This window comes from Acanthisitta chloris, unplaced genomic scaffold (assembly GCF_000695815.1).
Source record: "Acanthisitta chloris isolate BGI_N310 unplaced genomic scaffold, ASM69581v1 scaffold27280, whole genome shotgun sequence".
Taxonomy (NCBI): Eukaryota; Metazoa; Chordata; class Aves; order Passeriformes; family Acanthisittidae; genus Acanthisitta; species Acanthisitta chloris.
The window spans coordinates 107922-131205 of NW_008650433.1; the positions used below are offsets into that span (position 1 = coordinate 107922).

Below are 23284 nucleotides of genomic sequence, written 5' to 3' on the forward strand. Positions count from 1 at the left end.
GACAACAAGGTTTCTGAAGGACCTGTACAGGCCAGAGCCTAGGCAGCCACATGACAGGTTTCTTGAGGATAATGTGATATATTTGTTAAGATATGCTTTTTTTTTCTGCCCACAGTTCTCACATTAACCATTGCACATTTTGCCTGCCAGCTGTGCCAAGTTTGAGATTGCTCCACTGATGAGCATTTTAAAGACCAAAATTGTTTTCAGTTCTGTCACTGTCCCATTCTATGGGCATTTCCACAAGTCACTTCACAGCTTTGTATTTCTTACCCCCATGTCGTTCTTGCCTATCTAGACTGTAGCCTATTCTGCTCTGGTTTGGGGCAGTGCCACATGAACCTCACTTCTGTCATATCTGTGTGCACTTCTGGAAAAAAAAGGCAGGCTCCAATAGACAATGTGGTGGTTTACTTTTCCCATTTAAGTATTTATTTACAGTTCAGGAAATTGTTAACTTGCATCCAATATGTACAAGTTGCAAGCTGTGCATTCACATACTGTAATGTATGCTATATGTCTTGGTTTCAGTTCATCCTCACCAGATTTAACATCAAGCACCAAACTGACTGCAAACCGGAAGAGCACAGGACAGTTAAATGTGAATCCTGCAAGTGGCAACACAGCCACTGCGGAACGAAGCAGGCACCAGAGGAGCTTCTCTGTACCCAAAAAGTTTGGAGATGTGGACAAGTCCTCGGACCCACCACGCAGTGCCACGCTAGACAGAATTCAGGCATGCACTCAACAAGGCCTGTCCTCTAAAACAAGAAGTTCATCTTCTCTAAAGGACAGTCTCACTGATCCATCCCATATTAACAATCCAACCAACCTACTGGCCACCATCTTCTGGGTTGCTGTGGCTTTGATGGAATCAGATTTTGAGTTTGAGTACCTAATGGCATTGAGGTTACTGAATAAACTTCTGGCTCATTTGCCTCTTGACAAAGCTGAAAACCGGGAGAAGTTAGAGAAGCTGCAGGGGCAGCTGAAGTGGGCAGACTTCTCAGGACTTCAGCAGCTACTCCTGAAAGGATTCACATCCCTTACTACCACTGATCTCACACTACAGCTCTTTAGTTTGCTGACACCAGTGTCTCGAATATCCATGGTGGATTCCTCTCAAGCTATAGGTAAAATCAGTATGCTTTGCTCTCAGTTTATGTTGCATTGACATTTGATGACAGGCTTCATTCAGCTGTCTGAACAAAACCAAAAGTGGCAATTTTTCTTTCTCTTTTAATATAGCAGAATGTACTTCTGCTTCAAGCAGGGTGGGCCTTTTTTGAAATTTCATAGCAATAATAACATGTTTCTGAAAGTGAATCTATTGTGCAATAAGGTTTTGGAGGACAGCAGTCATGTATTATTTAACATTTAATTTCTAGGGCTTAGCAGCATATAAAGTTTCTGAGTGCTGACCAAGTAAATATATGTAAGGAGATACTGTAAAATTTTCTATAACCTATTTTGGTCCGTTTTGCCATTGAGTTGTTTTCAGACTATGTCAAATTACTTGATATTAAATTTGTGCTTTTCCTTAGAAATATAAATATCAAAAACTCTTCTACGCTTTTCAGATAAACTACAGTAGCACAATAGTGAGTGAGGAGGGAGGCCTGGGTTATAAGGAAATAAGGTCATATTTTGAAATTCCCAGTCATTAGCTGAGGTTGTGACATTGTACCAGATTTTACTCCTTTCTTTCAGTCAGAAACACAGATATTAAGACTACTGTACAGTCTTCACAACTAAGTCATAACAAGCTTAGACACAGAGTAAAGGGATGAATGCCATGAACAGCCTGCCCATCTCTAAGCACCTGTGAGGTGCCTGTGTTCCACACTTTGGCTGGGCAATTCACACATGGGCTGTGACAGTTACCATCTGGAGGTATCTTTTATTTTCCCTGAGTACAGAGGAAGACTAGGGAAATTGTGGTCCTAGTTTAGGCAGCTCATTAATTGTGTAGAATGAGAGGGAGTGAATGGTTAGGAAATTATTTTCTTATATCATATTCTTTTTTTTCAAAAACCAGATTGTGTCCAGATACAATTACTTGTCTTCTGAGCTCCCACCTGAACTAGAGCAGCTTTTGTTATAGCTCTCTGTTATAGTTGCTGCCTGTAGTTCAGCTACCTTAAGCTGTAAGTTGGTGCAGGAGAGCTGAATCCCAGCTCCAGGTAGCACTTATGCTAATGACAGGAGCTGGCACTTAATGCAGGAGCCATCTCCTGGCTTCAGAACCAGCCATCTGACTAGTCTTAGCTGACCTGGTATAACAGAATTTTGATTCATTGTTATTATTACCGTGAACAATATAAAACAATGGAAACTGTGCCTGGCAGCCTGACCAAAACAGTTGTTCATTGATCAATACACACTGAATTTCTTTTTGTGTTTTAGCAGCAGTAATGAAAATGCCACCGGTTAAGACTGTCAATAAGCCAGTTAAGTGGAAAAGATAAACATACTCTCTAACAGGAATGTGCAGAAGTGTTTGCAGAAATAGTTTCATGCTTTATAACAGTATTATTGCCTAAAAAATATATTGGATTTTCAAATCAAGGCCACTTTAAGGCAAATGTGGTACAGCCAGTGGTGTGAACAACTTGACAGAGTCTGTGTGAGTTTATGGCTAATGTAATATTGAAACTGTGAACCTCCCACGAAACACCAGCTTTAAGACCATTTTTGCTCTTGCTGTCCAAAATATACATTTTGTTCTGTATTTTCCTGTTCTAGGATTTCCACTGAATGTTTTGTGTCTCCTGCCCCATTTAATTCAGCACTTTGACAGCCCAAACCAGTTTTGTAAAGATATAGCTGAAAGGATTGCTCAGGTATCAAAATCATTCACTGTTTTGTACGTCCTCAAACCCTGTAAATGCAGATGCCTTGTTCTTAATGTTTTTTGACTTTTCTATTTAATTAGGTTTGTTTGGAGGAGAAGAACCCCAAGCTATCAAATCTTGCACATGTCATGACCCTTTATAAAACACACAGCTATACAAGGGACTGTGCTACCTGGGTAAACGTGGTTTGCCGTTACCTTCATGAAGCATTTGCTGATATTACTTTGAATATGGTTACATATTTGGCTGAGGTAAGTTTTCAAAAGCTTTTTACTGTTTTAACTCTTCTGTTGCCTAACAGCCCAAAAAGCTGAAGTCTGACAGCAGATTACTGGGAGCTCTCTGCAGCTGCTATTTATAATTTAAAATATAAAGCAGAAATTAGCAGAAAGCAACAGAATTGCTATAAAAAATCTATATTGAACACTAAAACAAAACCTGAAACATCTTAAAGCAGCTTACTTCATCAGCCAGTTGAATTTTCCACTGTGAAATGAGAGGAAACTGGACATTTATTTAGGTTCCACTGAGGAGAACAAGAAAAGGACTAATTCCACAAGGAGTTTAGCAGCATAAATATCAGCTGATATATGGATCAGGTTCTTGATACAAATTTCTATGCATTCCTCTAACACCAAATGGGATCACCTTGCTGCCAAGGTTTTACCCTGTGTTCATTGCTTGCTCCTAACATTATTCATGCATGGAGTATAGAGCTGATGCAGTGTTTTTCCTGGGGATCCAAGGCTCAGTTCTGCTGTTTAGCGTAAGGCTCCTTGTTATTCTGCCTCTTGTGTCAGATCAGTATCAGGGCGATTTTTTCTTGTAGGGTTTATCCCTTCCCTGCTGAGTGCGATACCTTCATCTCACCCAGGGAGGAGACAGTTCTGTATTCATAGACTCACAGATTCATTTAGGATGGAAAACACCTTTAGGGTTATCAAGTCCAACTACAAACCCAGGACTGCCAAGTCCATCACTAAACCATATCCCTCAGTGCCACATCTATATGTCCTTTAAATACCTCTAGAGAAGGTGATTCCACCACTTCCCTGGGCAGCCAGTTCCAATGCTTGACAACACTTTTCCTGAAGGAATTTTTCCTAACATCTAATTTAAACCTCCTCTGATGCAACTTGATGCCATTTCCTCTTGTACTATCACTTGCTACTCTGGAAAAGACTGACACCCACCTCTCTACATGAATCAGCTAGCTTCTTTAGAGCAGCTTTGTCTTTTGGAGCAAGTTCATTCTCCCCTCTGCCAAAGGATCTACAGGCATCTCTGATACTGACTACTCAGATTTTCAAAAGCCTGAAAGGCCAGGCTGTGCTCCCACACTCTCTTTAGACTTCAGAGCAAATTAGGCACTGCTACCTCAAGCTGCAATTCCTCACCTTGTTTGCACATGGAGGCTCTAAGTAAACAATCATATATAATCTTAACTGATGCTGAAAGGCATAACCCTCCTCTAGAAGACTAAAACAGGACCTTGAGGTTTTTCAGTCTGTTTTCAAGTTCAAAGACTCTGTAGACCTATTAGCTCTGAAGAACTATTCGCTCTTCAGACACTACTTTGAGTCCTCTAGAGTCCTGTCTCCTTCACAGCAGAAGCTTGTATTCCTAATAAAGAACTACCATAAAAATTTAAGAGTTTAAACTCTTTCTCCTTTGATTTCCCAGCTTTAGAAAAGCATTTTTCCCTCTATTTTGTCTTCAGTGCTCTATGTACAGTTACTAGTACTGAAACACCTCCACAAAGGCCATTGCTTATGATCTTGCTCCCCTAAAATGGGTTTACGCTTGCATGTGGAGACTCCTTCTGTGCAGTTCCCCCCTTGCTGTAGAGTGGCACAACACTGATGTATTAACAGCAAGTCAGGCAGGTTTTTGACCATAATTAAGACACATTCCTCACATAGCACCATCAGCAGCAGGATGACAGAATAGTAAGCACAACTTCCTTTCTCTGTATTTACATTGCAGCTCTGTTGAGTCATGTCTGGAGAATATTTATATGGGCATAGAGTAGCTGCCAGTCTGGCAGAGTACAAGAGACAAGAAACCATCTTGTTCAGCCTGTTGCGGCCCTGAAAATTTTTTTTTTCCCCAGCATTCAGAATGTTTCCTCTTTTCTTCTTAGTTAATCCCCAGGCCGGGATAAACAGTGTGGTCCTGTTTCCTATAAGCCAGCTGTGGGATATACTGTCAGTGAGTAGTGCCAAATGGGTTAATAGCCCCACTGGGCAATCTGCAGTTAAATGTTACAGCCATTGGTTTCAGAGCTTTGGGCTTTAACAATCCTGGTTCAGTCCCCAGTGCTTTGGCCAGAGGGAAATTGTGAGATATGCAGTGCTTAAGAATAACCAAGGAAATCTGTATTGCAACAGTGACCCCTCCAAACACACAGGTGTACCTTCAGAAGGAGACACTGTACCACAAGTTAAGACTCTGAGAACAAATGCTCTCAGCAGAAGTTTCAATTATTGCCATTCTGACAAAAATTTGCATTTAACCTATTTGATAACCTATTTGACTGCTTGTCATCAAGGGGTATGATCCTAGCATAAAATAAGACATTTCAACTGTGTTATTACCCAAACCTTACAGTGAAAAGCAGCGCTCTTTACTCAGTTTTACATATTATAGATCCACTATCCATTCATGAAAAATGATAATTTCTTCTAGAAAAATACTTGGGGATCTCAGTCTACAGATAAGGAAAAATCTCTGTTTAATAGTGCAGTAGAACTTTGAACCTTCACTGCCAAAATCAACTTACAAACACATTACAGAAAGCTTACTTCAATTTTAATGTTAGATTTTTGCATATTAATTTTTAAACATCAACCTTTTTATCATGAGAGCACACTCATTCTAGGAGCATATCTGAATCAACACAGGTTACATGTTAAACTAGTAAGTCATTAAGTCCAGGGTGATGCTTGGATTTAAATCACTAATGCTATTAATACAGAAGAAGGGACAAGAAACCACATAGTGTATAGTAATATGCTCATGGTAGATCCTCCTCCCTGGATTGCTGGTGATAGAAGCATTCATAACCTGTTCAAACCCAAGGAATTACTAGGATTAAAACATCTGTATTGCAAGGGGAAGCATGGCCTAGGTCAGGCATTATCCCACTAAGGGCTTGTCTGTCAGACATGGCTTATGAAATTCCTTCTTCATTTCCTCACAACATTTGTTTGACTGACTAACATAGCCTAAGAGCTGAGTTGCCAGATTTGGGGGGAGCAGAGGGAACTGTCTCCTGCAGTAGCACCCCATCAGCCCAGGCAGTCCTTGAAGGAGAAGGCTCTGCTGTCCACCCAGTTCTAGGTTAGTGGATACTTCAGGAAGGGGACAAATTTTGCTGATTGAGTGTGGATTCCTGAACCTGGATAAGACCCCGATAGTTACCCCTAACAAGAGAGGAATCCACAACCATTCAAAGCAGGTCATATGGACCAAAGTCAAAAAAACCCCACAATTCTCAGAATAGATCTATTTCTTCTTACAGATACAGTGGAAACTCTTTGTCATGGAATTCTCATATCCAAATGATACTCTTATCCGAATGATGTAGTGTTACTGCAACTCCATCTTGCTGCTATTTTTGTTACTTCTGGCAGCAGTAGAGTTCATATTGTACTAAATGCATGTTAAAGTTGCTATTCTTTCTTTACACTGGAATACTCATTTTTTATTAGGCATTGGAATGAGCTGCCCAGGGAGGTGGTGGAGTCACCATCCCTGGAGGTGTTTAAGGAAAGAGTGGCACTTGGTGTCAGGGTCTAGTTAACATGGTGGTGTTAGGTCATAGGTTGGACTCCACGATCTCAGGGGTATTTTCCAACTTTAATGATTCTGTGATTCTGTGGTTATAAATTCATTGTGTGTTTAAGTACACATGTAGACTACCAATCACCACATACACTCATCTGAACATGTGAATGATGACAGTCAACAAATGTGTTGAGTTTAAGGGCCAAGAGCTGTTTAAGACAAATTTGACAGCTAATTTATGCAAACTGGAATGGAAATTAGAAACTTTCAGAGATAAAGTTCCTAGAACAGTTTTCTAACCAGCAGTAGAGACAAAATTCCCATTATTTCCAAATAATTCCTTTTCCTATCCCTATCCTTTCTGTCATCCAGATAGTTTCTTCTAATCCTTTATTCCTACACTGAAATGGTATAGTGGCTGGTGTGCTGGATCACATAAACCTCCAGCAATAACATTTGATTGCCTCTGAAATTTGTGGGGTGGGACATTGCCTGTCACCAGTGAAAGATTATACAAGCATATCATGGCTGTCTGTACACCTCCTGAATTTCTGTCTTGTATATAAATGAGCACAGTTGCATTTCCAAGGTTCATTGTGGTATTCCAGGATCTACACTCAGGTGTTCCAAAATTCTGGGATTTAGATCAAGCTCTTCTTTGTATTAGCCTCTACAGTAAGAGAGCCCAGGGACTCCATCTCCTCCTTAACAGAAAGTTACAGTCAGTGAGCACTGGCAGTGAAGTATATTTGGATAAATATTTATTGATGTTGGAATAGTAGTAGTTTTGTTTCTTCAGCATGTTTTCTTTTTTTCTCACTGACTTTCAGTAAATGTAGACATAAAAAGATACTCCCCTGTTTTTATTGGATGTGCTTCCTCAATTACAGTGTAAATTTTACCTACCAGTTTACTCAACTGCTGAATGTGTTTTCTGGATAAGTTAGGGCAGGCATATATGAAATGTAACAGACTAGCATTTGACTCCCATCCTAAGCTCTTACTTCACACCTGAATTGGCATCAGTTGTGAAATGATTGTAAAATGGCTTTTGCAAAATCAGTGATGGAAGAGAGATTAACAGTACAAAAGATATTCATGAAACTAGCAGCCTTTTCTGTAAGAAGAAACTTCTCGAAAATTAATTGTGTTCACTTTCTTTTTAACAGCTACTTGAAAAGGGCCTTCCTAGTATGCAACAATCCCTCTTACAGATGATCTACAGTCTTCTTAGTTATATGGACCTGTCAGCTATTCCTGTGAAACAGTTTAATGTGGAAGTGCTAAAAATCATTGAAAAATATGTACAGGTAAATACCATTTCTTTTTTATATTACTATAGGAACTTAGTAGTTTTTACTATCAGAAGTTGATTTTATTTATCAGAATTTAAGACTAGATTAGCAGGGAGGGCTACAACTGTCTACTGTGATACCTAGTTTATAAACATCCTGATGCCTCATAGAATGTGCATCCCCAATAAGGTGCCCAGCTGTGTGCTGACTGTATGGGAAGGGTCAGGCTGCAGCTACAGTACCTTGGGAGCAAGTTTAATACCAGAGCCTGTCTGGCCACTCTTTTTTACTATTAGCCTGAAGGAGATATGGCATAAGCACATCCCTTCAGAGACATCTGTACCTAATTCTTGACCAGTGAAATCTACATGGAATTCACAGCTGTAAAGAACCCGTTTTGAGTCAGCTTTTTTATTACATGGGGATTCTGCAATGGCCCTTATATTTATTCATATTGATTAAGGCATTCAGGTAGGAGATTTTAAATCCTTTGCCAGCTTGACCTTGCACAGGTCTCCCAGGTTGCAGGCCAGTGTCCTAACAATATCACCTGATGCAAGTCTTGATGTCTGTTGTTGAAATTATTCTGCAAGTACATACCTGAAATTATTCTGCAAGTACATACAGAATGAGAAAGAATAGGAATATTCCAATTCTACGTTTTTATTATATGACAAAAAATACAATACAATACAATGTCAGTAATCTTGAATGTATGTGAATCTTTCCTTCTGTTTGCTGATTATATATACCTATTTCTAGAGCATTCACTGGAGAGAAGCCTTGAATATCCTGAAATTGGTAGTTTCTCGCTCTGCCAGTTTAGTTCTACCTTCCTATCAACATAGTGATCTTTCAAAAATGGAAATACATCGAGTGTGGAACAGTGCCTCCAAGGAGCTACCAGGGAAGACTTTAGAGTTTCATTTTGATATTTCAGAGGTACTATTTCTAATTTTACTACTTAACACCTTAATTACATCATTTGATAATCCTAAAATATGTGTTGCAACTCCTTAAGAAAGCTGAAAAATTAGGAAAGAAAGGAAAATTACCAAACTGAATGTCTCTTAAATTCTTTCTGGTTCACAGTGGCATATTTAATTACCCATGTTGGAGGCTCTTTCCAGATTTCTACTACCTCTTTTTTTTTTTTTTAAAATGAATTATTAGTTGTTTTTAAAATTATCTGGTGGAAAAGCTTTGTTGCAGTTATGCCAACTGTAATATATAAGTATACTATATGTATGAAATTCCCCTCCAAACATCTTACACTTGGATGCCAGTGTTCTCTGTAACAGTTAAACACAGACTATGTCCTTTGTGGGAGTACTGCCTGAGTTCTGACTGGACTCTCTTACAGCAGCCTACCCTGCAAACCCTGTGCACCTTGCAACTTTATGGAACTGAATAGTCCTATTGACTTCAATGGGCAACTCACTCTGTTACTATAAACCTGCAGGACTGTTTGCAGCATTATAGTTTATTTCATAGAGATAATAGTGAACTATCAAGGTTAAAAGGAAATGCAAACATAAAAAAAGGCATCTTGCACTATTTGAATATTCTTATTGATGTTTCATGTAGGTATAGTTTTAGAATATGCTGAGCATCCTATTGCCAATCCAAGAAAGCATTTCAATTTTTGTTGGAAAAGGGCCAGAATGTTCAGCACTCTTGGGAAAAAAGCATTAAGGAACATGCAAGAAATGTGAATTTGAAAGAAATTTCATAAGCTTTCTGGGGTTTTTTGCTAGATGTGATAGTTGTTTGGAGTATTAGCTATCCATGAACATAAGCACTAGCTACTTAGTATGGCAGTTGTTACTCAGACATTCACAGTGGAAAATAACATACATACAAAGTGACATGAAATTTGTTGAACTCCTTTTTTTATGCCTGCATATGATCTTCAGAGTAACCTTTTACTCCAGCTGAAGCAGTATGGCTTTTATAAGTTCATCCTGAAGCATGGTACTAGTGAACAATTAATTACTCTCTATTTAAGACTCCAATTATTGGGAGAAGGTATGATGAGCTGCAAAGTTCTTCTGGACGAGATGGTAAGCCCAGGGCAATGGCTGTCACCCGAAGCACTTCATCAACCTCATCAGGATCTAACTCTAATGTCCTTGTTCCTGTGAGCTGGAAGAGACCCCAGTACTCTCAGGTAGGTAGCTCACGATTCATTAACAAGCTGTACTCAGAGCAGCTGAATGGTTCTCAGTGCCCCGTACAGTGCTCTGGACTGGCTGGGGCAGTGGCAGCACAACATCTGACTGTGTGTGCTGAATGTCCTTCTTGGCCTCAAAAATAGACTGAGTTATGTTTGTCTTCTATCCTGCCATTGTTTTGCTTTCAACCTGCAGGAAATGCATCCCTTTAAGACCTCTTAAGTCTAGGTCAGATTTAACTAAAACTGACAGATTAGTTCAGGTATTAGCAAGGAGAGCAGACAGACATCATGTTCAGCTTTCAGAGTGTTGTTTTCTTGGGAAATCAAGTGAAAAGAATAATTTTCCTAAAAGTGATATTTGATTACCTTAGTGATTTTGGTTCTTTGCCAGTTAAAACCATGCAGAACGTATTGCTCTTATTTATTTTTTAATATAGCAGATTATATTGCAGTGACTCAGGCCCAATTCTGCAAAAAACATTATGCATGTGCTTCATTTTAAGCTTCTGAACTGTCCTTTTGAAGTGATGCACGTGATCAACTATTATCTTATTATGTTCAGTAGAATTCATGGGCTAATTTAAAATAATAAACAGCAAAATCATTAACAGCTATTTTTATGTTTCCTTGATGCGTAGTTCCTCTGAAAGCAATCATTTGAGCACTTAATGACTAATTCTTTCATTGGTTCCTCCAAACTAAAAATTGCTAATGTATGTTTCTAGCCACCAGGAGAATGGATAGTTAAAAAATGCTCACTTGAGAAACATCTTGTTTTCTAGAAAAGGACAAAGGAAAAGCTGGTGCATGTCCTTTCCCTGTGTGGTCAGGAAGTTGGGCTGAGTAAAAACCCTTCAGTAAGTAGCCTTGTATTCAACATTTTTTTGCTTCATTGCGCCCTAGACTTTAAAAGTGAAGAATTTTGTTTCCCAGAGTTGCTGATTGGATTTGCATAGTTTTCACATTAGTATCATTATCAGATTACTAGTCACATTACTATAATTATCATTTGTACTGCCCCACACTGCATTTGTCAGCATATAGACCAGTGGGTGAATGGCTCTCTCACATAAACATGAACTACTTACAGAGTTGTGTATGGTTTTTCCATGAGATAGAGTCTGTGATGGTTTTACTTATGCCATCTTAGTGGGTAGAGAGTAATGACTTGTGGCATTACCAATCTGGAACCTTTGTAAAGTAAAAAATTAAATTATAGAGATAAAATGGGGGGGTGGGAGGGGGTGTGTGTCTGATTTTTCCATTAGACAGTAGTTCTGATCTTAGTCTTTAAAAATTAATGTTATCTAGTGCCAGGAAATGGGCAATAGATCATCCAGGGTGGGAAGTTCTTAAAATAGTTATTAAATATTTTCTACAGAGAAAGGAAAATTTCTGAATGTTTTTGAACATGGTGTATGTCACTTGTACTATGGCAAACAGCCCCTTCGGTTCTGCAAGACAAGAACTGTTTAATTTTTGCAACTAAATTGCAGATATAATTATATTCTGTAGGAAAGAAAAAATTACAGCTTGTATTTTCTAATCTTGACATATTTTTGAACATCTTTTAACTAGTGGGTTTTTTTATGAACTTACTATCTCATCCCCTTGACAGTATGTTCTCTGCTGACTTCTCTGAATTTTGTTCCTATATATGTATACAAACATCCAGGCAACATCAATCTGCAGCCATTAGGAGGTAGCTGTAATATTCTTGGATGTGTTCCCACAGTATGAAGTTGTTTCTTTGTACAAGTTTAATCTGAAGGCACCTGTCCAACATAAATAATAAAGAGTGTTCTAAAAATACTCGGTGAAGGAATTAGGTGTGTACTGGAAATACAGTCTTCTGAATAACCAATTACAGCTTTTAGGAAGAAACAACCAGAGAGAACAGTTTGTTACAAGAGAAATCCTTTGAATTGTAGGTAATTTTTTCTTCCTGTGGTGATCTGGATCTGATTGAGCACCAGACGAGCTTGGTGTCTTCAGAAGACGGAACACGGGAGCAGGAGAACATGGATGATTCAAACAGTGAACAACAATTCAGAGTCTTTAGGGACTTTGATTTCCTAGATGTTGAGCTGGAAGATGGGGAGGTACAGTATATTTTCTCTGAAACAGCTTTTATATTAAAACAGTTTTATACTCTTTCTACTAAACACTACTCTTCTTGTAACATAAAGCTTTAAGAGTTTAACTATAAATTTAGCTTTGAGTTCAGATTATTTATAATGTTCATTTAGTGTTTATTTCAGTAGTGTAACAGTAAGAGGCTACCCCACCCTTCCTTTCTGAATCTGCTTTAGGAAACACTGCAAAACTGTTACTGGAAGATAAAGCCTCTGCTCTAGTACCTTAACAGTGAATTTACTTTTAAGTGAATTTATTTTAAATGCAATTTGTAAAGGTCTAAATTATTAATGAAATCTATTTGCTGCTTAAAAACCTATAAAATGAAATTGTTCCAAATCTGTTGGTTCATAAGTAACCCTGCAAAACATTAATTTAGGCCTCCAGGCTGTTGTTATTCCCCCAACTGCTGATGAAATCACTAACGCTCAGAGAGATGTACCTTCCACTCTGCTTAGGTGTCTGTGATTTCATCATTCTGTGCAGGAGCTAAACACAGTCCTGAGGGCCCAGAGCAAGTCTTGACAGGTGAAGCCTCTCAGCTCACCTTGAGCTGAAACTGCTGAAGAGATAAAGTTGGAGAACTGCTGGATGCTGGGGGGCTACACCCTTTGACCTGAGTGTTTCTATTTGGTTGGGGAAGGCCAAAAATTAATATCCATTGCCAAACAAGTCTAACAATTTTATTACTATTTAGAAGTTCAGAAGTTGTAAGCTCTTTCAAAGGACTTAAGGTGCAGATATTCATTAAACCTAACAGTTTAATAAATTGTCTTATCATAATCTGGGCTGGATTTTCACATCAGTTCTCTCAGGCATCACTCTTAGCACTGAGAAGAACATGTACAAAAAGAAAAAATAATTTTTCTACTTTTTTGAATTACAGTAGTAAAATACTTTTAAGGTAAACAGAACTCCTCAGGTGTGGACTCATGTACGTCTGAATTTTAATTTTTTTTTTCCAAATGAAAAGAAACAATGAAGGAATGGGGAAGAATGTTGCAAAGTCCTTTTATTTTCTAAGTCAGGAATTTCTGTATCAAAATATAGCAATTTTAGCTCACAGCTGCCCTAGACTTTGCTTAAAAAAATAAAAGGGTAGTTGGCAACAATGGCTGAAAATACATTAGGCAAATATTATGAAGAAGCTTTAAAGTTCCAAACAACAATAAATGCTAAAACAACAATGCCAGGTTGCTTGTCAAAAATATGCTGGCTAAAGTAATTTCTGTGTCTTAAATGCTTTCAAGATATTATAAGGACTTGGCACAGCAATTTTGACTAAATATCACTTGGCAATTTTTTGTCCACTGAAATTCAGGAATTTCTTCTCTCTCTTCACCAGTTAAGACCACATAGAAATTATAACAAATTGTGCAGAACAATTCCTATCAAAATGGGTGAAGCCTGAAAAATGTGACCCTGCAAAGATTTGATTTATACATGTGGTTAACTTCAAGACTGAGGCCTAAATTAATTGATATCCTAATTGTCTTAAGTTGGTCATGAAACAGATAATAGAATCATAGAATTTTGGGGGTTGGAACAGACCTTACAGATCATCTTGTCCCAGCCCCCCCTGCTAGACATCTCCCACTAGACCAGATACTAAGCTTCTGTAGTTTTCTATAAAGTAAAATGAAAAATGTAGTCTTTTACTTAAGGCAGTTTTTAAATTGCCATGAATCTGAAACCTTGCATTCCAAGGTTTAGTCCAGACTGAATTACTACTGTTATAAAAATAAATAGATACTTTAGTCAAATTCAGACCTGGTGTAAGAAGATACTTCTCTAATGACTGAGTTGAAACTGTTATCACTTACGTAATATCTGAGTTTGATATATTCATAAACATGAATAAACAGTGTTAGAAAATTTAATCTAGCAAGAGCAACATCAGTCTTTAAAAAAAACCCCTATGATTTAAACAGGCCAGTGATGCTTGTATCATCCCCAGACCACAAGGTTCACTTGTATGAAATTCATAAATATGTGAAAACAAGTGATAGTTATTTTCAAACTTAAAACACAGGCTGAAGAGTTGACATTTCTGTGGTAACATTTATTACAATTGTAGGCAAATGTGTGTCTGTGATGTCTTTAATACAGTAATTTTACATAGATTCTTTCTATTTGTTTTTCTATCTGTTATATCTGCTACCCAGGAACTTCAGGTAAGAATGATACTTGAACTCAGATGTGCCAGCATATGTTATGCCTTCTTGCAAATTTGTATTGTAGAATAACATCATAGTTTTGCTGTTGCCTCCCCCCTTCAGTGTGTGCATAGGTGTGTGAGTGTGTGTGCTTGCATTTCTGACAGGTGCTTCATTTTTTTTGCTTGCATTAGAGGTATTTTTTAGGGTTTTCAAAAATTCTGCTTAATTTTAAGTTTGTTTTTGACACAATCAACAATATTCACAAATTTTAATATATCTTAGTTCTAGTATCAGTGTTTTTAAAATTGAGGTGTTTCTCCTTTTGATATCGTTGTGCATGATTAATATATAGAAACTTCATTGTTTATATCATAGCAAAATTTAGGCCTTTTTTTTCATATGGACAAATTATAGATAATTTCTAGCTTTTCAGCTGTAGCATATTGGCTCCTGTTAGCATTTTGCTAAAGCTGATACCTGAGACCTCTTAAGAAAGTTTCTATCATTGCCTACCAGGCTGAATTTAATTGAATAAATGAATGAATTCCTACAGCTTAATTTAGTTCAGCAGTATACTCCTACCAACTTTGCCAGGCTCATTTACCCTCTGAAAAAAACTGAAAATATGCATCAGTCATTGCCAGTTTGGAACCTAAACTTGCAGTTTTTCAATTCACAGAGAGAACTGAAATGACAGAGAATTCTAATGAGTTGTGTAACTGATTCAAAAGTCAGCAACCACAGTATTTTGAATATTGGTTTCAGGTAGTTTGTACATCAGTTATTATGCAAACACAACCCAGACAAAAATCTTTGTCTCAAAATGCCTATGTTCTAAAAAAGATAGAGCCAGATGGAAATAGTGCCTTACTCTGCAGTTCCACAATACTTCTGCCTACACCCTACGATATTTGAGTGATTCCATTAGCTTTGCATACTTTGCCAACACAGTAAGGATAAAATCTTCTGTGAAAGAGGTTTTCCATCATTCTTACTGGCTCTGTGGAGGAGCTTTACTGCCCTCCCTCACATAGGGCTACTTCCCTTTTTACTGCCCTCTGTCTCTCCTTTCCCCTGGGTTGTTGTATTGTTTAAAGTAGCTGCAAGGGCACATCTGCTCCTTTGCCAGGGGGTCGTGATTGTCAGAAGTTCTATGTGGTACCTGCTCACTGCTGACCAGACACATTTATAACATGTGACTGTTTTCCTCTGAATTGATGTTTATCACTGATGACTTTTCAGATAGGAAATAGCTTTGCTCCTGCGGTAGATAAAAGCTAACAGCATCTCAAATACATTTTTGCTCCTTATTAACTGTGAAAGAAAGATTGCTTAACAGACTACAAAAACAACAACTCCATCTTCATGACATGTGTTGGCCTCTTGTTTAAATTCAGTAGGATTCTGAGTGCCCCTGTAGCAAGCATATGCTGATCCAAACACTACTGGTATTTGAGTTATACTGTGTTTCAACTCTCTTACCCTTTTCCCTCACTTTTAATTCACTCCCCCTTCTAACTGCATGCCCTGAAAGTGGCCCTGTTCATTTTTCTTCTTTTTGCTGGCTTCCTTCTTCAAGACATTGCAGAGCTAAACTGCAACAGGAAATATGCCCATAGACATAGGCTGCAAAGTTCACTGATAGCTTTACAAGGCATCATGAGGATCAGGGTGTGATGACAGTAATCTTTGCTTGCTTGCTTATTTATGTGATTTTGTCATTTGTTAGTTCAGTAAATGCTGTGTTTGTGGAGGATGTCTTGTTGCAGCATGTGTCCTCCAGCCTTTGTAGGGGAGGAGGGTCAACCAAAGGACTTGTTAAAATAGATAGCTTGGAACTGAACAGCCAATTTTATGATTTAAAGAGGCATAACTTCTTAAATCTTAGATGTATTCTGTTCTCTTCCCACACAAAACTACCATATGATACCAGTCCCAGGATGAAAACACGGGGTTATTCCAATAATGTGTCAGGCTTCGTAACAATTTCATGTTAATTTGCTCTTGAATATAGTGAATTCCTTAGTTATAAATGTTATTGTAGATTACAGTTCTTACATTTCTGGGTTGTCTTTTTCCAAAAAAGATGTTTTTTCTAAATGCATCATATTTGTTCATGAATGGTGAGGTTAGTGTCACGAAACAGAACTTTCCCTCTTTCTACTGATATTCCACAGTCCATTGCATTAAAGGGCAATGATGCAAAATAAGATCAATTTGTGCAAGTTTGTTGATTGTTAAGGAGGTAAGACTGCAATTTAATTCACTGCACTTTATGGAGTTTGGTTCCCATTCACTAAATGTCTGAGCAGTCCTGAATGGGGATTACTCAAGTGTTTAAGATGACAACTCTGCTTAAAGGACCTTACTGAACTGAGACCTCTTTCTCTGTAATTGCATGTAATTTTGATCTGCATAATCCCAGGAGTTACTCATAATCAGTGAGCCGATAAGATTTATTATTTTTTAGGCAGAAGTGTATTTTTGTCAAATTAATATTTAAAAGATCAGTGTCAGCTTTTATTTTTACCAATTGACTTGCTTGGTTAAGAGTGTTGCAGCAGAGAGTGTTGTTTTAAACAATCAGCCCTGAACCTTAAAAAGAAACATTTTTCCCTATAAATTTATTTCCCATGTTGGCACAAGATTTAGGGTTTTCACCTAGGTAAAGTACCCAAAACTGCCAACAAATACTTCTGGGTAGACTTTTCTTGCTGTCTAAGGCCCCTTTGGCCTCTGCAGGTTCATGGCAGCAGCAGTTGTGGATGTCATGCTGCATTTGCCTGAGAGGAACCTGGCTAGGCTTAGAAAGGGAGCAAGAGAATTAGTGCAGTTAGGGAAAAGGAATGCAGTCCACTTGAAAACACATAATTTAAACAAATGGAAAAATGGGAGGAAACTAATTGTCATTTTTATACATGAAAGAAATCAAGTGATCTTTTTATCTGTTCACCAGCCTAACAAATGGTTACACAATTTGCTTAATGCACTTGGCTTTATGTAACTGTGTGTGGGATCAGAACTGAAAGTCAGTATAAAATGGTTGGCCCATTTGACTGTGCCCTTTTTAAAATGTGAAATCTCAGGCAATGCTAATCAGGCTGTTCTCAAAATATAGTTCCAAATAATTCAAATAGATTCAAGTTACAAAAATAAGCAGCATGGGCCTAGAATAAAAGTGAGAAAAAAGTGTGCTGCTTTTCCTGTTACATTTTGTGCGTAAAGGAAGGGTTTGTTCAAATCTACTCACCATTATGGTTATCTATATAATCCAGAGAATATAAAATCTTTATCACAAGTTTCACAATTGAGCCATCATTATGAACTGTGCTCCTAATACTTTTAAACATCATGTAAAAATCCTTTTAAATTGCTTCCAAACTTTTCTTTTGCCTGTCATTGCTCTACTGGCATTGAGGAGTGTGTATATGTGGACTTACAAAAACAAATTCTTAAATTAGCAAATGCATGAAAAACATCTAATACTGAAAAGACTGAATGCTCATTTAACTGCCATTTCCCTGCTTCTGCTCTTATCTCCAGGAGAACAAACAAAATAATGCTTATATCAAGTTTGTATTACATTTTTACACAAAAAGATTTCTGGAGAAATGATTAGTTTCAAATCAAGAAAGCTGACCCTCTGTCTGCTTTCAGGGGGAGAGCATGGACAACTTCAACTGGGGAGTGCGCAGACGATCCTTGGACAGCCTGGACAAGTGTGACATGCAGCTGCTGGAGGAGAGCCAGCTCTCTGGGAGCACGCCCAGCCTGAACAAGATGAACCACGAGGATTCGGATGAGTCGTCAGAGGAGGAGGACCTGACCACCAGCCAAATCTTGGAGAACTCAGACCTAGTAAGTTGCAAACTTGAAATTTAAGAAAAGATAGGGTTGTGTTTTTAAAGAAGTTGGGCTTTTAGTTTCCTCTGCCCAGGTGCAATCTAATCAGCTGAAATTGGTGGGTGCATTTTCCTTTATTTGTGCAGGTAAACAGGAATTTTAATGCAAAGTTTGAAACACAGGAAATGTCAGATTTTATTATTTGCCCTCTTTTAGCGTGTGACATTCGCACAATTGGCCTATAGTAAATCTTTCTGCCGTATCTAATACTTAAAGAAATAGAACAAAACTTCAGGTTGGTAAGCTTTGTCAGATTTTCATTGTTCATTTCTGGGATGTTTTTAATACAGTTTTTATGACAGAAACATTGAAAGGGTTGTGTTTTGTGGACAAGGTAAGAGAGGCACTATCACTGCCCCTTAAGACAAATGTCTGCTTTGCATGTTCATGAAGCACTGTGTGGTAAGGTACTGTTTACTTAGTTTTTCTGTGCTTTTGTTGTCTTATAAACAGATTATAAATCTTTCTCCATCTGAGGATGCAAACAATATTGACTCACTTTCTACATCATGTGACACAACCTCAGCAGACCCTCATCATTTTAATATGGGAACATCCAGCTTTGATGTGTCTTTGCCTGAGATGAATAATCTCCAAGTGTCTGAAGGAGCCAAGGTGATTATATTTTTTTCCTTCTTTGCCAACTAGGCTGTATTTTATGTAACACTTCTACAAATTTTTTTTTGCTTCCCCATTCATGAAGGGTTTGAGCTGTGAAATGAAGTACATTCTGACTTTCTCTGGGTAATGGCATAGTACAATACATTCACACACTCCTGCACTTTCATACCATTTCCTTTCTACTTGTACTTTATTCAGAGATTTTATTTATTGTTTCATAAGTATGTTGCACTACATATGCACCAAAATACTACAAGCTCATTGGAAAACAAATTCATGAACTGGTTACAAGTTACAATCCTAAAGGAATATTCCTTTGTTCTCCATGCTGATTTAAAAGAACGATATGCCAACTCATGTGGTGGGTGTATGCCTGTATTCTCTGAAATGTTTTTGTATGTGGGGACCTATTGTACAGTTTTGTGCACTGGATTCAGTACTTGCCTTTTGGCAGACACTCAGAAATTTTAAATTCATGACCACAATATTAAACCATCCTGGGGGTGTGGAGAGACAGGATTTGCATGGGTACAACAGCTATGTTCACACAGTTTATCTCAGACAATTGTATCAGAGTAGAGTAGGTTGGTATATTATTTTCAATGTGGAGATAATTTTCTGCTTGATAATAATTGTTTGTGAGAGACAGATGAACCTACTCCTCTCAATGTCCCTCCAGAAATATAATCTGTGTGTGTGTGTGTGAATTAGTGGCTTTGTGTCAGTAAAGCTTCTCTGTCATGTGTAGATTGTGTGACTTCTGCACAAAGAGTAGTGTATGAGAATGGAGCAGGGAAAGAATATGTCTTGGCTTTCATTCCAGTTCTTGCCCTTGGTCCCCTCCAAATGCAGCTACACAAAAACATTGATACAATACTGCTAGAGCACTGCATATAACAGAAGTAATAGAAGCTTCTATTAAGAAGTTATAGAAGAGGAGGTAGAATTGTGCTGAATGTTGAACAAATTGTGTCAGAAACCTCCCCAGGAGAAAGAAAGGACAGGAGGAGGGTAGTGCAGGTAAGGACAGGAAAGGAGGAGAACCTCCCCAAATAGTGGTTGTGGAGAAGGTAAACTCATTATCATTTGTCAAAACAACTCTTGGTAGACAAGTAACCACGTAACAACCCTAAACAGCAGAAGTTGGCAGAATTTCAGTTCAGGAAGCAGCAGTCTGAACAAATACGTGTGCAGGTGGAGAGTGCAGCTAATCTCATGCATCCAGCTGCAGGAGCTCTTGGTGTGAACACTAAGAATTGTAAATCATATATGCCTGGGGTTTTAGAAACTTTACAGCCAAAATTTATTTAATGTCTCATGTGCCAATGTTCGTGAAAAAAATTTAAAAGCTTTGGAAAAAGTAAGTAAGTGAAGAATGTAAAATGACAGCCGTTTCTTGTGGGACTGAGAGGCAAATTCAGTTAGTCCTGGTACAGGTTTGATATTGGTGAAAAACATAACCCAAGTTGCCAGAGTTACAAAGATGGTAGATTTGACAGGCTTTATACAGAATGCCTTCTTAGTGGTTTTTGCCCCAAAGATATTTTCTTCTACTATGCATACTTGTGTATTTTTACTCAAATTGGACTCGGTGTAAACAAAGATATAATTCCTCTGTTTATGTTTATTTTAAGGAAAAGGTTATCCAGGTTTTAGTCAGAAAGCTTGAAACTTACACCTAATAATTTGATATCATTAAATAATTTGATAACATAATAATGTTGATAACACAAATATTTATATATTTCATAGTACATAATTTGATAACACAAAATGTGAGCTTTTTCCTTTTTCTCTTTTCCTCTGAGTTCTTCTTTTCAGAGAGCTGATGATATGTCAGCAATGCAGAGGAAAATTTTTGTTACTACTTTAGCACTGTACAAAAATGTTTAGTTGCATCATAAGCAAAACCAAAAATATCACCTCAGCCTTTAAATAGATGTAGTGAATGAGAAAAGACTGATTCAATAGCCTCTTCTCAAATGTGTCAGTGCCAAAATCCAAGTATTGTTTTTTAACAGCATGAAATTAGTCAAACTTATTTTTTATTAAAGATACTTGCCACAATAATTAAGATAGTACTTACAAATAATTAGAAGGCAGTGATAGATAATGCTCTGAGGGATACTAAGAACCAGATGATGCTATGTTCTATATTTTTCAAGTTATCTAAACTCACAGATTTTTGGAAGTGTACTACAATCCTGCATGAATATTCAGAGTCCACATTTATTTTGCTTTTGGGACATCATATTGGACTCTCCAGTGGGTGGGAGGTGTTTGCTTCGTCTTTCTTCCTCCCTTACCCTATCCCATCAAAGTGTTTTCCTCATACAAATACTGTCATTGCAGTGAACAAACCACTTGTTCTTTCAAGCTAATATTGAATAGTTGAGAGTGATTAATACTAACTACCTCTTGAAGAAGCACGAAACATTTAGACTTCTTACCAGCTGCTCTGCTTCCTATTCTGGTAATTCAGCCATATAGCTTTCAATTCTCTTTTCAAGATGGCTTGGGCTCTGATTGTGCCCCTGAACTCAAGAGTATTCCTATCTTTTTTGCTTAGAAAACAAAGCAAACCAAAAAAAACATTGTCCTGCTTAATTCCTGATCCTGTCCTTTCTGATAGAAGTCTTGCTTAATTTTTAGAAGTGCAAATCCCAAGTATTTATCTGTAGGCTTCAAGCAGATTTGGTAACCTGCAGAGGGCCAGGTTTCTCCTTTAATTCCACTTGCCACAGATTTCCCTCCCTACCAACTCCCAACACATCTGTGTACATGCACATAGGCACATGTGCACAAACTCGTACTATAAGATACTTCAGACAGGAAAGATAAAGTTTGAGCTACTCAAAACAGCCATCCCTACAGCAACTGCTTTGCAAGATGCCGTGGATGATGCAGTCAAAAGCCAAAAGATTAACACTGAAACAAAATTAGTTCAGACTAAAAGTGCATGAGAAATTAGAATGTTTCAAAAAGAAATCAAGAGGTTTAGGTGTTAATAGATGAAAAAGGAAGGAAATTATGTAAGCATAATCCTTTTAAGCGTCTGTAGAATGCTTTGGATTCCTCTTGAATGTAAATGACATGCCAAAATTAATTCTCAATTCTAACTATGCATGTAGTCTTCCAGACACTGATTGTTTTCAACATATTTTGAGAGGCTTTAATAAAGTGTTAAGTGACAAGGACAGCCTGACAATAGCAAGAACCCTGTTGTTTTTCCTGGAAAATTACTTCCCTGCTATGTTGCCAAATGCATTGAAATCTGAAATTCTTTGCTAGACAACTTAAGCTGAAGAAATGTCTGTAAAATAATACTGATCCAAGATGGCAAGTTAAGCAAATGCAGTATTTTTGAAGAACTGTAACTTGATTCATGTAATTTATATTCTGTGCAGTTTAACTTATTGTCAGGTGGGTTTTTTCATTAAATGCTTTCTATTTATTAGTGGAATTAACTTACTAATTTGCTGTTTTCTAAGACATCACCATTCACTCCCCTAGGCTGAAGCTGTACCTGAAGAACAAGATGCACCAGTCCATGAGGATGAACTTTCAGGCTCTACAAATGAACTCCCTGGTGCATTTGAATGCAGTGATAGCCTTAGTCTGGATATGACAGAAACTGAAGAGAAAGTTGACAGGCTGGAACAATTTGCTATTGCTAGGTACTTGCATATGCTATTATTCATGAAAGTTCTTTTACACTGTACAACAAAGTGGTAACAAGGTGGTAGTTAATGGAATGGCTGTGTTGGCCACAGGGGTTATAAAATTCTGAGGAGTTTGGAGTAATGAGAAGATAATGACCTATTACCTGCATAATTATCACACAGCTGAAAAAAAAAAAAAGCCCAAACCAAGTTTTTTCTTCTAGGAAAACATACATCTATGCAGTTAGTCATTTTGTATGTAGTACATTTAATCAAAGAAAAGAAGGATTTTAGAAGATTTGCAGTAATGCAAATACTACTTAGTTAGCTGTTCAACAGTTCAGGCATGAGCTCATCCTGCTCATTTCTTATGGGTCATAAGTCACAATATTGTCAAAAATCCCATCTATGTACTCTTGAGGCTGCTGGTGAGTGTGGCTGGACCCCACCATAAGTTATATAAAGGCATCAAGATTTTTCTGTGACATATGGAGCTCTTTCAGATTTTTCATGATGAGTTAGACTGCAATTAGCCTGTATTAATGAGAAAAGAGAAGGGAGGAGAGGGAGAGGGAGAGAGAGGGATTTTTTATGGCCTTTATCCTCCTGTGCAATTTCAGCCTTCTTCCTCAAATTATGGTACAATAAACCAATTCAAGTGTTCTGGGATGCAGTAAGATAGATGATA

General features: G+C 37.7%; 1 protein-coding gene across 2 annotated transcripts in view; it reads left to right on the forward strand.

Annotated features, from left to right (window-relative positions):
- FRY (furry homolog (Drosophila)) overlaps positions 1 to 23284 on the forward strand; it is a 137672-nt gene that overhangs the window by 95525 nt on the left and 18863 nt on the right. For both annotated transcript variants that reach the window (XM_009085085.1, XM_009085093.1), the window contains exons 44-54: positions 532 to 1133; positions 2746 to 2843; positions 2936 to 3106; positions 7814 to 7954; positions 8702 to 8881; positions 9948 to 10109; positions 10898 to 10972; positions 12047 to 12217; positions 18068 to 18268; positions 18767 to 18928; positions 22448 to 22611. In XM_009085085.1, the coding sequence (XP_009083333.1) occupies positions 532 to 1133; positions 2746 to 2843; positions 2936 to 3106; positions 7814 to 7954; positions 8702 to 8881; positions 9948 to 10109; positions 10898 to 10972; positions 12047 to 12217; positions 18068 to 18268; positions 18767 to 18928; positions 22448 to 22611 (2127 nt within the window). The remainder of the gene's footprint in view (positions 1 to 531; positions 1134 to 2745; positions 2844 to 2935; positions 3107 to 7813; positions 7955 to 8701; positions 8882 to 9947; positions 10110 to 10897; positions 10973 to 12046; positions 12218 to 18067; positions 18269 to 18766; positions 18929 to 22447; positions 22612 to 23284) is intronic.